At 40.3% G+C, this 17538-nt stretch overlaps 1 protein-coding gene across 1 annotated transcript in view; it reads left to right on the top strand.

Annotated features, from left to right (window-relative positions):
- Window positions 1-17314, top strand: part of KCNK10 (potassium two pore domain channel subfamily K member 10) — a gene marked incomplete at both ends in the record, with an annotated part of 63900 nt that extends 46586 nt beyond the window's left edge. Inside the window, 3 exons of the mRNA XM_084270418.1 lie at window positions 11272-11458; window positions 14591-14733; window positions 16691-17314. Coding sequence (XP_084126544.1) covers window positions 11272-11458; window positions 14591-14733; window positions 16691-17314 — 954 coding nt within the window. The remainder of the gene's footprint in view (window positions 1-11271; window positions 11459-14590; window positions 14734-16690) is intronic.
- Window positions 17315-17538: the final 224 nt, after the last annotated feature.

Raw genomic sequence — 17538 nt, 5'->3', positions numbered from 1 at the left:
TGCTTGCCAGCAACACATCCATAGTGCCTTTTGAGTTCCTCTGCTTTAAATGTGAAGACATGGCTTTTTGTAAATTAGCTGATGATAAAATGGAATTAAGAAATGCATGTACACTAAGAGTCCAGAACCTGAAGCTGCAGCGTAGGCTGTATACAAAGGCTGTGGAAGAATGAGCAACTTGGAAGAGCAATACACAGCAGCTAGCATACTGAGCATGGATGCACCAGAGTCATCAAATCTCTGCTTCTGTTTATTTCAGTTTTTCTTCCTCATCAAACTTTATTTAGACCAAAAGTAAGTCTTTAAAAACACAGTCAGTGCTGAGATATTAGACTCTTCAGTATCATTTGTCTCTGATAATTTAAAGCTGATGTGATGTCCTCAGGAAAATCAGACTTCAGCAGAATGGCTTTTTGAGCATTTTAAAATTCAAACAGTGTATTTTCCACCACAGAATCACAAGGCTGGAAAAGACCTTTGAAGATCATCAGGTCCAACCATTCCCATCCTAAGCTAAACCATACCCTTAAGTACCTCATCTACCCTTTTTCTGAACACATCCAGGGAAGGTGACTCAACCACATCCCTGGGCAACCACACTGGAGTAGGTTGAGAAACACTTCTGATGGGTGCACTCCTTCCATCTTCTTATAAAGGACTTCCACTTTGCAGAAAACAATAGGGCATGGTGAGGAAGCATATTCAATGCTTCCAAAAAATATTCTGACAACTGTTAAGTCAAAATGCACAAGCACTCCTGAGATCCAGGACTTCAAGATGTGTGCTCCTGAATGGAGGAATACACTGGGTGTATTCTCCTCTAGTTCAGCAGTAACATGTCTGTTACAAAGAGGACTGTTAGTGTCACTGTACTCTACAAATGTATTCCTCTCTCTGCTCCCCCCTGGTCTCCTTCAATGCTCTTCTTAACAAGAGTTGTTCTATTTTCTTTTACTGGATGTAAAGCAGTACAGACCTAGGGCCATCTGGACACGTCACTGTGGTATGTCTAGCAATGGCAGAAGTGTGACTGTGTATTCTTACAGAGTTGAACTGGAGAATGAAAGGCAGGCAGGAGTGTCTCTGAAATAGTTTCCTCTTTGAGATACTGCAGGCCATGTCTTTTAATGTTTCTAATCCAGGCTTTAATTATGGTGACAGAAAGATAGCAGGAAGTTTTATTTTGCTTTTTATCATCACCAGCTTTAGTAGTCCTTATGCTCCAGTGCCAATAGAAGATCCAGGCAAACAATAATCCTGTGAGTCAACTGAATAGATAATGGTGCAGGCTGTGACTTTATTATGTGCAATGGCATCCATCAGAGCTAAATTTGTCTCCAAATTCTATTTTAGGTTCAACCACTGACTTATGGCATGGTCTTGTATATATGGGTTTTACTTTTTGGATCACTTTACTATATTTGAGCTGCAGGACAGCATGTTTTTCTACACAGAGCTGAGACAGTATGCTAATACTCAAAAACATGACAAAATCTATGGATCCCAACTTTTGGCATTTTATTTCCCCTAACTGGGTATTTAATTCAGAGAAGTGATGCTTACAGCTAATCTTCAGAGAAAGTAACTTAAATGCAGCAAACCTTTTACTGATTTGCTCTTATTCACTGGTGTTTGTTGCCGAGTGTAAGTTTAGAGTCTAAAGCTTATGTGGGCTGGTTGTGGAGCACATCTTCCTTTAATCGTGCAAGTCAATAACCTCTTGCAAATTGGCCTATAAATTAAGGGTTAATATTAACCTAAACACTTAAATTCAGATCTTGATATCTTGGTACATTCTTTAGATGTTTTTGCTTTCTCAACAATGTCTAACAGACATCGTGAGGACTTGTAAGAAGTATAGCATCAGCCTGAGGTAACTTCATAGAGAGGATCATGAAGGTCTTGAAGCGAGTCTACCTCAAAAGAGAGTCCCAGGAGGGTTGAGCCTGGTGGTAGTTGAAAGGGTGTCAGGGTTCTGGCAAGGCCAGAGTTAACTCCCCCAGGCAGCCAGCACAGTTGAACTGAGTTATCCAGGGCTGTTTCCTCACCACCTGACATCACTCCCCATAAAAGGGGCTGGTCAGGGAAGGGTCCTCCTGGGTGGGGCATTGTGCTGGTCTTCAAGTTGTACAGAACTCTGTGTTATTGTTGGGTCGGTAAGTACTCTGTTATCATTGGGTGTGAGTGTTATTTATCTGTTTCTCCTCCAGGAGTGAGCAAGAGGTGTGTATTTGCCCAATAGCTGCTTGGGGCTGAACCACCACAAAGAGCATTCCTGGGGTTGTTAGGAAGAGAAGCCAGCAGCTCTAAGAAAGAAGTCAACATCAGAAAAAGATACTAATTGGTCCAATTGTAGAATCAAGTCAGTCTTGCTAAAAAGAAGACAATATAAACAGAGGAGGAAAGGCTATTCTGAAACCAGGTTTAAAACTAGTTTAAATCCAGAGTATAGTGTTATCTAGAAATCTCAGCTCTAGTGCACCAAAACTGAAACCCAGTATGCATTGAAGTCCATCCCCCAAAGTAGTTGCCACTTATTGTGAGTGTTAGCAAAGCTTAGGTGTTCACTACAGTGCACTTCAGAGGTAATCTTGTATTTTTTTGCTTACTTATATGAGGTCTTTTAATATATTTTCTTTTTTTCTTCATTATTTAAAATTCTTAGAGTTTAAACCCTTCAGTAATTCTTAGTGAAGTCATATTCTTGTCACTGGACTGCAATGCTCATAATTTTTTACAGCTCTTAAAACCAGAATATTGTACAAGAGCTAGTCAGGAACCTAGGCTTAATACAAAGGCTTTATTTATCAGTGTTCAGGCATCTATCTATATTACAGTAAACTGTAACAGTTCATTTTTCATTTCCAATGCGATTTTCATTACATTGCTTTCTGATTATGGGTAGACTGCTGCTATTGTAGTAGTAAGAACTCAAGATCTGGTATTTTTCATCTACTGTAGCTGCTTTTTTGTGGGGTATCTAATATTTTAGTACCTGTTTGAATGTTTACACGTTTAATAAACTAAAGAAAGGTCTAAATAGATAATTAGTGGCTAAAAACTGATTTAAGTTTCAGCTAAGAGTATTTTGCAATTGGATCTTGAATGGCAATAAATTAAAATTACTTCATGAGGGTACCTGTACACAGTACCTCAACCCTGGCATGAGGACTGTGCTGCTGTTTCTCTGAAGTGATACTGCTGCAAGGATATGAACAGGCTGGATGGACATGGGGAATTTAGTGTTATGTTGCTTTATGTATTCAACCTTCCCCTTTCAGGACTCTCAAGCTGTAGTATTAACCACTCGAACGTAATTTACAAGTGCAGCTTTTCCCTTGGCATGTGCACATGTCACTGTGGCAATAAGAACCATTTTGAGCTGTGGTAAAAAGCATTTGATAGACCCTTCACCCTATGTCAGACCTTTCCTTCAGAAGATGCTCCCTACCCTCCTTTTTACCTTTATGAGTAAGCAGTGGCAGCTCCTGCAGAATGTGGGAGAAGGCTGGGAGGAGCTGTGGGGCAGAGTTGTGGCATGGAGGGCCACTTCTAGGGTGTGAGACATTTTCCACTTTCCACATTTTTACCTGGGGAAGCAGATCTGTCCTCATCGTTACTTTCTTTCCACTCTTTTGGGATCTGTATCCCACCTATAGTAAAATTCACTCCCTGTGGGTTAGTTACCTGAAAGAATGCTCTTTGGTTTCTTGGCTAGTCACAAATAGGGTTTTTTCTCTAGAAAGACTGCAATATTGCAGTTTTTATAGTGTTAATATCTATAAGAAATCTTGTGGCAAATACAAAATATGCTTTGGAGACTTCTGCAAGTATTTCTTGCCAAGAATGATGTATGCTATTGTACCTGAGAAGCAGAAAGGGAAAGCTGCTTAGCCAGCTATTCCAAACTAAGCAGAAATAAAATACTGCAGGCTAGAAACAGATAAAAGAAGACCAACCTAAAGATCTACTCCCTGTTCCAAAAGGTCACTGTTTAACCTTTCAATATTTAGTCCAACAAAGGATCAACTCTAGCCTGATGAATGCTGATGTTGTTGCCACCTTAATTACTAGGTAAATGTTCTGAAAACTCAACATTAAGGAGGAATCTGGATGATTTATTCCACTATAGAGGAAGAAAACAAAAAAGTAACAGGAAAAAAAAAGGAAAACCCAAGCAGAGAGCTAAAAAAAAAAAAGTAATATTGAATTTCTCCACCCTGCTAAGAGGAGATATTTTTAACATGAAGTTCAGTTTTCTTTTTCTTGCTAAGTGTTTGAAAGTGGCCATGTCATGTAATAGATACCTAGTTATCTCATTGATCTAGCTACACTAATTGTCTTTCTCTGTCTCAGTGCATTTCTTAATTAGATGCTGAGCATATAGCCATAAATCTAGACTTGCTTCTATGTGGCACTTTTCTTTGCGCCATCATAAATGCATTTTATTTTTTCCCTCTGAATTGCTGGGATGAACTAGCTGAGAACATTGACTCAACACTGATCAAAATCAGGGTTACCAGGAATAGCAAGGTAAAATCCATTCGGGTACAGGGAAGTCATGTGGAACAACCATTATTAACCCAGTTTTGCACTCCCTGGAAAAAGGGAATATAGCTGTAACCCCCAAGGGAGGTGAAGGAAGGACCAATATGTTCTAAATGTAAGCATCCTTTAAAAATGCTTAAAACTGTACCATGAACCTCTGTCATCCTTTGCTCCAATGTCTGAGAAAAGCACACACACACACATACATATATACACACAGACATATATATCTCAGCCAGAACAGAGGTTTGGGCCCATTATTATTTCTGTTACTTCAGTAGAATAACCAGCAATGTGGAGAAATTAGTTGGTGCATATCACAAAAACATCACAGAAATTAGTTGGAGCATATCTGTAGATATGAAGGCTGAAAAAAGGGTGTAGCAAGCCTAGAAAATTCACAAACCAGTGTTTCTGTGTTTTCATAACAGAGTATCAGTACTCACATTGTGACTGCAGCAAGATCCACGCTTAAAATAACATTAGAGAAAGCTGCTGCTCTGTGAGAATCTCGCTGCATATTCCATCTGGGTCTAGACAAACACCCCCCAGAAGTGTGGCTTTATGGGGAAAACCAGCAATGTGAAAAACTCCTCCTTTGCTCTGTCCCATGCTTTGCCTGTATGCAGGACTGCCTCTCCCAAGCTTGGCAACGAAAATGAGTGCTTACAGCTTTTTATATCTGTCTCCTCTGTGTTACTTACTACAGTTTAGAAATGGGGGATGGGTTTCGCAGCTCCTTGTGCAGCAGAAGCAGTGCTCTTTATAAAACATGAGAATTAAAATAGCTCTGAGGCACCAAAAGAGCTGGTTAGACAGAGTGGGGGAAGCCTGTCTCTAGCAGAATGGTTCAAACCACTGTTCTTACCCCATGGAGGTTTCTGAGGCGTGGTACATACCTAAAAATACATTATTTAGGATTCTGCTGCTATACTTTCAAGAGACGCTGCTGCCCTGGGTGGCAGGGAGCACCCACACACACACCACTTGCTCAGTCCCCTCCCCACAGCAGGACAGGGAGAAAATAGGAAAAAAAGAGTGAGAAAACTTGGGTCAAAATAGACAGAGAAATCAGTCACCAAATACTGTCACGGGCAAAATGGACTTGACTTGGGGAATTTAATTCATTGCAAATTAGTATAAATTTTTAATTACTGAGTTGGGTATTTGAGAATAATATTTAAAAAAAAACAACAAACCACAAATATACAAATTGCCTTTTGTCCCCCTTTCCCAGGCTCAGCTTCACTGGCAGGCTCCCTTCACTGCAGACACCCCTCTTCCACCCATGTTATTGCTGCAGGTCACACTCGGTCCCTCCAGTGTGGCAGCAGACAGCACAGGTTGGGGTCAGGACACGGTGGTTTCTCCCTGCCAATCCTTCCTTCTCAGCTTTTGTCCTCTGCTCCAGCACTGGTCTGGGTCCCAGTCCCTCCAGGAAAGTACCTACTCTGCCATTGAGCACCTGCCACTCGCCTTGCTATTCCCTCATTCCCTCCTCTATTCCCTCCAGCATTTCTTTCCTTTCTTAAATGCACTCTCCCACAGGTGTCACCATCTTGGCTGAATGACTCGGTGGTGTGGTGTGCAGTGGGTCTGATGGAGCTGGTTGATACCAACTCTGAACAGAGAACACAGAAGAAGAAAAGAATTGTGTCTTTTTCTTAAATGCTATCTCAAAGCCAGTGATGTTTAAAATACATTCCAGTTTTTTGAATGTGAAGTAGCTGGAACAGTGACAGGTATAGGCAGCAGTGAGGTAGATGAAACCATAATGCTGATCACTGAGGAGCTCTGTCAGCCCCTCAGTGTGCCAGTCTTTCTGTACAGCCCGTTGAGATGGGCAACACTTTACTGAGGTATGTGCCAGGCTCTGGGCTAAGGCTGGCTTGGATTTGACTAGTATGAAAGGCAAACAGTGTGATCCTATGTCTGCTCTTTCTACTCTAGCCTAGCAGAAGAGGTTTGACTAAGTATGTACCTAATGTTTGTGGCAGAGAACAACATAGAAGCAATATATCTCATATTCTGTGTTATGCTTTGAGTACAAAGATTGGTTTTCAACTTGTTAAAATATTTTGATCTGGAGAAAGATCTTCTAAATCAGAAGACAAGCTGTTTAATTAGTGCATGAGCCGAGACAATCTGTTCCAAGAATACTTGGCAGTATGAGAGAGGGCATGCAGTCAAGAGTAGGTGAAGGGGACAAAAGATACGTTAAAGACATGTGTTTTCTTTGAAGGAATGCTCCAAAACGTAGAGCCGTGTGGAGAGATTAGGACAGCATGTTCCATGAAGGCACAGCACACTAGCACTAAAAATATGCCAGTGGTCATTTAGCCAAAAAGGTAAACTACTTGCTTGAAGTCTTGAGGTTATTTGTCAGGAATGCAGAAAAGAAAATGTTTGGAAGACAGAGGAACCATCTGAGCTCACTGTGAAGCAGAAAATGTTCCAGTGCTATTTTTGGTTGAGTAGTACTGTATAGTTGGGGGAGTTTCTGTGAAATGGGAGGTGACACTACAAAATCTTGGAATATGCATATTTGAAATATGTTCATGGAAATAATGTGTTTCATATATTTAGCATTTATTCTAGTCTGAAGAGTGGCTGTAGCATCTTTTTATCCAATGCTTGATGTCTTCTACTTGGAAAAAAGCTACATTCCATTTTGGAAGGAATATGTATCATCCCTGTGGCCTCAGCTTGTTTGGTCCTTGTGTTGTCAACAGTTATGTCAGAAAAATTGTGCCTGAGTTAATGACCAGAGAGAGAGGAGACAAAAAATATGAAGAAAGTAAAAGGGATTTTTTCTAACTCCTAAATTATTGGGTAAGACCTAAACTGGTAAGACCCCTGAGTATGTAACAGAAAACAAGGAAACAGCAAGGTCATGCTCATTGATAGGAAGGATGCGTAACAACTACATTCCAGTGATGTCTCCGTGAGAACCTCTGTCCTTACCCCTCTTTGTACTGGAGCAGATTGACATTAGGCTGTTTGATTTAATATGCAGTGATGCTGCCTGTTTAGCAGTTTACTACCTTAATAGTAAAATCATCATCTTCATTAGTAAATGTAAATGATATCTCATAGACTGTTACATGATTGAAACCTCTCTATTCTTAGATTCCTCCTTTAATCTTTTCCAGATTATCTCTAGGTGGATTTAAATTGATGCCTCTGTCATTAGAAGGCACTTATTTATTTATATTTGATGAATGTCTCACAAATTATCTACTTCATCGATTTGGAGAGAACTTGTTGATAAAACAAAACTTAAAAATGTAGAAAACATCTCTTTCAGAAGTGTTTTCATTTTAAACCACTACGAGTTGAACTACTATTCCTGAAGAAAGCCTAAGAGAGGCTGTTTAATTTCAATACTCATGGAAAATTCTGTATTTATGCCACAGAATGGGCTTAGAGGGTGTGTTAGCCCTGGATGGAGTTGCTCAGCTATTTCCCAGTGTTTGGCTTCACACTGCCAATACTACTTAACACAAAGTTCCTTCAATGTTGGAGTCTTCAATTCAATTCTTGTTTGTTAGTGTGTGCAGCTGGAGAGCATGTTCCACAAGGCTGTTAGAAGTTCATATACAGTGGGAACCTTCAGTATACCAAAGTTTCTTTGACAGGCAGATCTATTACATTGCAATTTGCTGCAGAACTTCATGAGTTTATCTGGAGTCTTATTACGGAGTCCTGGGTGGTAAGACAAGGCCAGGTAGGAAGAGGGAGAAGCAGCAAGAAGAGCAAGCAAGTGGGAAACCGATTCTATACCATGGTAACCAGGGCATTGGGCTGGAAAAATGGAGCAAACATATCAAAAGGGAATAACATGGCTGTTCCTGGGAAAAGCGTTGTCATGAGGAAAAAACCTTCTTTTGGAGAATTTAAGGGATTTGCAGAACTTTTTTCTCTTCCTGTGGAAATGCCAGCCTAATTTTTCAGAGGCTGATAGTCAAAGGCATGAGGCATGAACCTTTTCAAATTTCTCAGTCATTAGTATGTTATATATATATATTTCTTTCAATAATGACTTGGTCAATGTAATACTGCAGTGGCTTAGGTAAATCTAGTCTCATCCTAATATAACTGTGACAAAACTGGAATATAAAGACTGTGTTTCCTTATTCCTGAGAACCTGGCTAGCACAGAATTATATTCTTTGTAGGAAAATAGAACCACCAACTCTGTCCACAAGGAAGATATACAAGCCAACCTTTTTGTAATGTGTGATTACTGCAATGCACACCTTCCATGAACAATGACATTTATATCTTAGTGTTTTTTTTGAACTATAGCAGTTATACACTGCAGTGAATGTCCCCAGAATGCATATCCAACTGTAAAAACACACCCTTTTCTCCTGTAACCTGCATTTTGTGTGTCATTGTCCATAAAGGAATTCTACTTCTGAGTATTCCTTTTGTGCTCTTTTCAGCAGCCCTAAACAAACTGTGCCTGATTCATGATTGCTTTCTGACTTCATTTGTGCCTGTGGAAGACTAAGGGAAAAAAACAGACCCTCCAGCTGCTCTGCTTTTGTGGGAAGGAGTGAGGTGCACAACAACCATGAGTCAGGCCTTGTTGTGGAGCCTCTCATTTACATCATTACCATTTTTACTTAAAAAACCCAACAACCTTCAGCTGAATTTATCACTCATGAACAAGTAGATGTCCTGAACACTTGGTACAGATTTGTAGGGTATTCTTTCCACTCCCATTTCTACCATGAGGCAAGACAATCCTGGCACATACTGAAATGCATTTTAATGTTGCTATATGGGGACTGGAGGAAGGTTTAATATGCATAACTTTGCTTTACTTAGTAGTGCTTGGCAGCTCCAAAGTACTTTTTGTCCAAGGATTCCTGGTACTATAAAGCACTGCATGTGCCTCGTAACTGCAGTGAGGTGTCTGTCATTTCATTTTACATACCAGGAATCCAAAGCACTTAGAAGTGAGCAAGTCACCTTGGCCAAGCCAGTAAATAAAGAAGAACTTGGTTAAATCCTGTCCTGCATGACAAAAAGCAAGTGTGCCAATCTAAGATGCTATGTAATATCCATGTTATCAGTTGCTTTCCCTTTACTACACATAAGTAGGTCTGAAATCCTGCCATCGTGAATATGTGTCTGTAACTCTCAAAGGAACTAGGTAATCCTTTAATATTTTAGCAAACGGCTCTTTTCCTGCCTAGGAAAAGAGGAGGTAAGAAGTCAAGTCAGGTTTTCTAGTCTGAAGTTGTTTTTCTCCTTGGTACTTCAGCAGCAGTTTTTTCCATGTCTCATATCTGATTAATCTTACTTATGGCATTATATTACTAATCCTATTTAACAATTTTTGTTCAGCCAGACACAGAAAACAATGCACACACAAAAAGATCAAAACAAATTAAGCATAGGGATCATCTTAAACATTTTCAGGACTAAAGCTATTTTTGAATTATGGTATATTTATTCTGCTACCTGCGCTCTAAATGCAGAGCAGCCCAGGACAGATGAGTGTCTAATGAGGACATGACATTGCACCTCTAAAATAAACGTTCATGCTTTAGTGGAAGCAGTAGTACTAATCAGAGGCCAGTCAGATATTAACCAGTTCAGGCAATATCCCTTTTGTATATTAGAAAGATTTTGTATATTAGAAAGATAATTTCTGAGACCTTATTCCTGTCTCTAATCTGAAAGGAGATCTCATTCCTGAGTTAAGGGAGATGCTTGATTTGGAAAACTAGCTTGGAAATACACAACTCGGTGACCTCCATATTCCTTTTCCAGGGTAAATACAGAATTCACACTGCCACTGTAATTAATCTATAGTAAAATTTCTAGTAATTTCAGGTTTCTTGGGAAACTATTGAGTTTTGCATTCTGTAGCACAGAACATCTGAAATTAATCCAGGCTTGCATAAATATTACTGGAAACAAAAATCTAAGTTTATATTAAAGTGAGAGTTTATATGATCTAGGAGTGTAAAATGTTGCAATTATAATGCTCATATTTGTATTTGGTTTATAGCAGCCAGTAACACACATACTCTTTGTTCAAGAGCTTTCTAGTGTGAATTTGCTTAGTTAATTCTATCTCAGGTTGTTCGGTATTTGACATCAATGCTTTATTTCTGGAATGAACTGATAACATAGCTATCTCTTTTTGAAAAGGAGATTTAACCTTCATATTTGTGAATGAAAGCTGGAAAACCTAGGCCAAGGAAAGTCTAGAACACCTGAAGCTTTAATTGTGTGTACATAAAAACTCAGGGTTTCAGAAGAAAAAAAATTGGTTTATTTTCATTTTAGTCTTGGTCTCACTTGTTGAATGCTGGGGCTGGTGAGGAAATGTGGGTGTACATATGTATGTAAGGAGGTGTGAATGTGCACTTTTTCTTACACACAGAACCCAGACTGCAAAGTACTGAAGCCTTTCCAAAGCTCAGGACTGTTTTTGCAGGCTGTGTTTCTGGTAGGTTAGTAACTGCCTGGTGCACAGAAAATGGAAATCACCATTTTTCTGGAGCCACACACCAATGTTCACTGTTACTCAGGAAGGGCTCTCTAACAGGAAGGAAGGATTGGTTTCTACCTAATAAGTTCACAAAAGGGAGAAAGAGAACCACAAGGTGACCCGTCACAATCAGTCTGCCCTTCACAAGGTATACAATCCAATAAATCCACTCAGAACCATTTTTTTTCTTTTGTTTTTTCCTTTTTCTAGAAAAAGCAAGTGAGTCAAACAAAGATCCGGGTGATCTCTACTATCGTCTTCATCCTGGCAGGCTGCATTGTCTTTGTGACCATTCCTGCAGTTATCTTCAAACACATTGAGGGGTGGACAGCCTTGGAGTCCATCTACTTTGTGGTTGTCACTCTGACTACCATTGGCTTCGGTGACTTTGTAGCAGGTGAGCTGCTTTGAGCCTAAGTGCTGTGCACGAGCACCTTGGCTCTTAGAATTTGTTTTCTGCTGTAGAGAGAAACCTTTTCACCATGTATTATGTTCCACCATGTGTTTCCACTGGGCTTACTGTGCAAAAGGACACTGGGTTGATTTAAGATCCAGGTGCCTTGCCATGTGCAGATTGCAAGCCTTCAGCAGTGTAGATAACATGAGCCTGGGAAGTCCTGATTATCCTTTATTGTGCAATGAATTATGCACAAGTCAAATGACTTCCCAATGAATTCCAGATTTGTATTAGTCCATTATGTCTCAGTCTAAGGTGGATTGCTGAAACAAGTAACCAAAATGATGAATGGGTAAAGCTTTTACAAAGTATTGCTTAGCCATGGGGTTGGAGAAATTGCTGGTTGGATGCAGTAGTGGCCTGCTACTACAGAAGCTGCAGCATTTCAGAAGCTGCATTTATTCTCTAAACTCAGCAGAAATGTTGATGCTTCAGTTGCCTCATTAAGGAAAACTGATGTAGGAAGAGAAGTACTAATGGGATATGCATCTCAGTGCTAGGAGGATAGTCTCCCAGATTAATACATCACCAGCAGGTACTATAAATATCCATCCTTATCAATTTCCAAAAAGGGAGTCAAGGCTGTTGGCTAGAGAAACAAGATTTTTTTCTTCTCATTTTGCTGGTTTGCTAACAAAAAGGTGGTTAAAATAAGTGGATTTTTAGTTCCCTTTAGTCCATGACCCCTACACCTCATTCTTGTTAGTGGTCCTAATTAAAGGCATTAAGATGCTTGTGTTACAAACAGCCAGATCATTCTACTGTGTTGTTACTTTCTATAAATCAGTGAAATGTGAATGACTTAAAAACATCAAATGAACTACAGATATGTATAATTTTTTCTTTGTTGAAGAGCTGTAGACAAGTCTTTTTGTAGACAAGATTGTGATCTTCCTTTTTAATAACATAATGGTACAGAGACATGAATTATTGAGGAAAAAAGGCACTGAACAAAGAGTGTCCCAGATATGAAAAAGAGCTTCATGAGCATTCAGAAACAGAAAGTGATTGAGTGAGCTTGGTCCATTTTAACCACTTAAATGTGAAGAGAAGCTTACTGATGCTCTGTCTTTGTGGTATCACAGTGTGAAGTAAAAATACTTCACAATAATTTTCCTAAGCATATCACACTTAAGTATTGGGTTTTTTTGATAATAGAATAGTAAAAAAGCCCTGAATATTAAATTAAATTATTGTTTATTCAACATGATCAATAGGAGAAAATAATCTACAGCTGGGTGACTATTAACAACTAGGATTTTTCAAAAGTCAAATGGAAGACCCTGTATGAGAACTTCAGAGGTGATCTCATGATAAGACTTTAAGGCAGGTGATCACCAGGAGATGTGGGTTTCATTCCTGGTTTTGGGACAGATTTTCTGTCACTTTTATTATCTGTCACTTTTAAACACCTTCTCTGTCCCTTTGACATCAAAGGGAAAACATGACATTGGGAAAACAGAATCAGAGGACCTGTGCTGATTTATTCCATCTAGAACATGTCCCAGGTCTTGCCAAGCTGGGAAAGTTTTTGTACTACTGTTGGAAATACAATTGTGGATGGAGCCTGAAAGGGTGTCTGATAGGCTAAAAAAAGTGGTCTCATACTTTCTCAGTCACCTGATTACTCCAGAAGACAGACCTAAACAGTCTGCTTCACAGCAAGCTTCCTCAGGGACACGAATGATCGGAAGAGCCTCATTGTACCATGGCAACAGCAGCCCCCACCTCCCAGTGTTTCACACTCCTAAAGACTGGGGAAAAAAAAAAGAGAGTGATTAATGCAGTGTATGGGGAGAGATTAATATCAAAATTCATATTTGGCTCCTTGCCAATTTTCAAATGTCTGAGCTTCCACAGGGGCGTTCAATCACTGTACATACACTCATCCTGAGTCTGGATGAAATTAAAGAGTAATAGGGAATGCCTCAGACTTCAAAAAGCTCAGGGGAAAATGCTGAACTGTGTTGTCCAGTGAATTTATTGGGGAAAAATCCTAAAAGCTCTCTGTAATCATTCAGAAATACAGATTGGTGGCTAGATCTTGTCTAGCCAAGAGCAAAGTCCAGGAAGTAGGCAATCCTCTGCCTGAGCCTGCTGGTAGGCTTGCTCTTCAGGCAGAGATTTATAAAGGTACCACCAAGGGCAGCGTTTCTTCACCTGCATGGAGGGATGTGGCTGTGCAGCCTCTTTGCCACTCTCTCTTCAGCCTGTCTCTCATTATTGCAGTGCACATAGCACTGTGGTAGGACTGTGAATCTCAAAGGTGAGATTGTGATTGCTTTTTTGGGGTGAGAGAGTTCTGTGGTAGGTAGCAGACTGGCCGCTACTCCATTTATTTTAGGCTCTTGATAGTCCATTAGAGTTGCCAAATGTCTCACACACTTGTTTTACCAGCTCATCCTAAAACTTGCATGAAAACAATATAGGATATTTGTAGCTTTATTTGATCCATATCTCCACTCAAGTCACTGGCCAGAGAATGCATCCCTATAACTGATACCCAAACAGACATTTTATCCTTATTATCAGGGCTGATGCGGGGTTGGCTTCCTGTCAGATATCCTAATTTAGAGGGGAAGAAGACAAAGGTACTTTTCTTTCTCCTTCACATAGGTCTCTATATCTTGTAGTTAAAACCAAAAAAATCTGGAAACTCTGTAGCCCAGCGGGGTTGAACTGTAAAGTTCCTCACCTACCAGGCTGCAGGCAGTTCAGAATAAGGAAGACTACCCATATTAAACTTTGTTCTTGGAAATGTGTTCATGCTGTTGCAAGTACTGTCAAAGCAGGAATTTCAGACTCGCTTCAGAATATGAGCAATATAAAGTAAAGCATTTACTAGGTGCTCTGGCAGTTCACATAGCAGCAGAACAATAGGCAGTTTTCAAGAGTCTTAAATTAAGAACAGACTGTGTTCCTCCCACCTGACAGGCCTCTTGTCTATTATTAGAACTACAGTGGTGTTGGCGAGCGTCAAGAAATAATTTCAGAGATTTATCAGAATTGCAGTTATTTTGTCATAGTTTTGGCATCTCATAATTCCTAAGCATAAGTATGTGCTTATTTCAGGAGGAAATGCTGACATCCATTACCGGGAGTGGTATAAACCCTTAGTATGGTTCTGGATCCTTGTTGGCCTTGCCTATTTTGCTGCTGTTCTGAGTATGATTGGAGACTGGTTAAGAGTGCTGTCCAAGAAGACAAAAGAAGAGGTATGACTAGTAATTTCTCAGTGGTTTGTCATTTTTTGAGAGAGCTTTAATTGCCTGATGCCTGCTTGTCTAAAGAAGGATGACTGTCTGCATGACCAGTGCTCAGTGTTCCTTATGGTTTACTCCACTGCCTGCCTTTGGTATCCTGTTAGGTCTGATCTTTAACTCCTTGACAAACTGAGGAAAAAGAAGCAACTGAAGCAACTTAGGTTGTTCTACCTCTGTGAGTACTACCAAACAATGCAGAACACATTAATAGGATTGCAGTTATGGAATAAGAGATACCACCCTTCACTTTGACACTAGCTACAATATTGTGATAAAAGTTTTCAGTGTTTTCTCTTTAAAAATTGTAGTTGCATTTGAAGACATTAGCTGGCTCTCTTCATTATGAAACAAGAATCTTCCTTTACTAGGGTTTTATATTGAGCTTCCCCACCTTTACCTATGTCAGGGAATATGGTTCTGTTTAACAGTTTACATTCAGGCCCCCTTACTGAGTACTATATTATTAAAAATTTGAAGAAACTGTTGTTACCATCGTGGAGAACATGAATAAGTTCGCTCAGAACACACCCTCTGTGATTCAAAGCCAGTACTGCTAATGCTTCACTCTTGAGTGGAAAAGGCAATTGCCATGACTCTAAAGCTGCAGCCTCTTGTGGAGGACATTAATAATGTAATTTTGGTTTTTAAGGTAATCTCTTTCTGCAATACTAGCAAAGCTAAACTGGCAGGGTTAGCCAAAGAGCAGGCATAGACAAAGTTCAGCAAGGGGTACTGCTGTTTATTTATCATGTATGAAGGCACCTGTGCTACCAGAGGCCCAGTGTATCCCCTGTGCATCTCTATGTATAAAAGGAGCTTCACAGAGAGTTTGGCTGTCAGTGTGATCATCAGTGGGCACCTGTAGGTGGGAATCTGATCTCTCATGGTGAATGTAAGATGTCTGCTGCCACAAGTGATATAGTTCTAAATGGACATCTGCTCATCTGGTCTGAGGAGTGAAAGATGACTTCCTTATGGATCACTGAAGGCAGAAACTGAGTTCTGGCTACAGCAGCCGAAGTAAACCATTGACCTTGGTGGACTCCTGCAGGCATTGTGTTCCCAAATCTGTTCTTTAGCTGAACTTTGGAAAAGCTTCTGTTGACTGAGATACTGCTTAGTCATTTATCATCTTTTTGTTTTGGAAGAAATATTTATTTAATACAGCAGCCATGTAGGTGGTTTATTCTTAGCCATTATTCTGCTCTTAGGTGCAAAGGAGTAAAACAGAGCAAAGCGGTGAGACATTTAAGGACATGCTTATGGTGCCTACACAGAATATGTGTTGACAGCTCCTCCAGCTGGCTTGAGAGGGTGTATTTGGATAGCTATCCTATGGAAACTTCAATTAAAGACAGCTATGTTTGTCCCTGACAATGAACCCTCAACTGGATCAGTCAGGTCCATTTGAAATTATATAATAGGTATTTCCAACATTCATTTCTCTGTGGCACTGAATGGAACATTCAGTGGAACCAAACAGCTGAGCAGTACATTCTTGTATTGCTAGATGTGTTGTTGTGCTGTTCTGGGGCACATTAGTGTAACTGTATGTGATTAGTTTTGCTCACTCGTGACCATCTACTGCTGGCATTGCAGTGAACTTTGTTATTAACCAGAGAGGGATTAGTATGAACACTTCCCATTGTATAATACAGCTACAAATTAGCAAAATGTGGAACAGGCAGAGAAGTTATACACCACACAAGCTTGTCACCAGTTGGTGTGTTTAGAGCTGACCCAGCATGCTGCTGAAACCTGGATCCAGGTGACTACACTGGGGCTGGGACCAGTCTCTGATTCTACATCAGACAAGAAAGCACTTGTGTTGCTCTTCTATAGGAAAGGCTGTTGCTTCATTTGTCTTTTTCTGTTTTCAAATCGGTGTCTCTTTCTTCCTGTTGTAAAGGTTGGAGAAATCAAAGCCCACGCAGCCGAGTGGAAAGCGAACGTGACGGCTGAGTTTAGAGAGACAAGGAGGCGGCTCAGCGTGGAGATCCACGACAAGCTTCAGCGGGCAGCGACCATCCGGAGCATGGAGCGCCGGCGCCTGGGCCTGGACCAGCGAGCCCACTCCTTAGACATGCTGTCTCCAGAGAAGCGCTCTGTCTTTACTGCCTTGGAAACAGGGCGCTTCAAGGCCTCATCTCAGGAAAGCATCAACAACAGGCCTAACAACCTGCGCCTTAAAGGGTCAGATCAGCTCAACAAGCATGGGCAGGGGGCTTCTGAGGACAACATTATTAACAAGTTTGGATCGTCTGCTAAGATGACCAAAAGGAAAAACAAAGACCTCAAAAAGACCATCCCTGAGGATGTGCGTAAAATTTATGAGACCTTCAGAAACTACTCTCTGGATGAAGAGAAAAAGGAAGAGGAGACGGAGAAGGTGTGTAATTCTGAGAACTCTTCTAGCACCGCAGTCCTGACCAACTGCATCCAGCAGCACTCAGACCTGGAGAATGGAGTGATCCCCAATGAAACCAAAGAAAGGGAACATGAAAACAAAGCGTTACTTGAAGACAGAAATTAAATGTACAAGATGCTTGACTTGATGTTAGTGTTTTTATATACATATATCTATTGAGACACGTGCCTTATACAGACTCCTTATTCAGTCTGAATTATATAGCATTGAAGAATATTTCACTGTGCCATAAAGACTCAAGCTTGCTCTGCCAAAACAAATCAGGAACACAGCACTGCAGAATGGCAACAGAAAGCTACGCACATGGAAATTTCAGCCTGTATAAGATT

Source organism: Gallinula chloropus (genome assembly GCF_964237585.1).
Source record: "Gallinula chloropus genome assembly, chromosome: 14".
Classification (NCBI taxonomy): domain Eukaryota; kingdom Metazoa; phylum Chordata; class Aves; order Gruiformes; family Rallidae; genus Gallinula; species Gallinula chloropus.
This window is presented reverse-complemented; position numbering and strand designations above follow the sequence as displayed.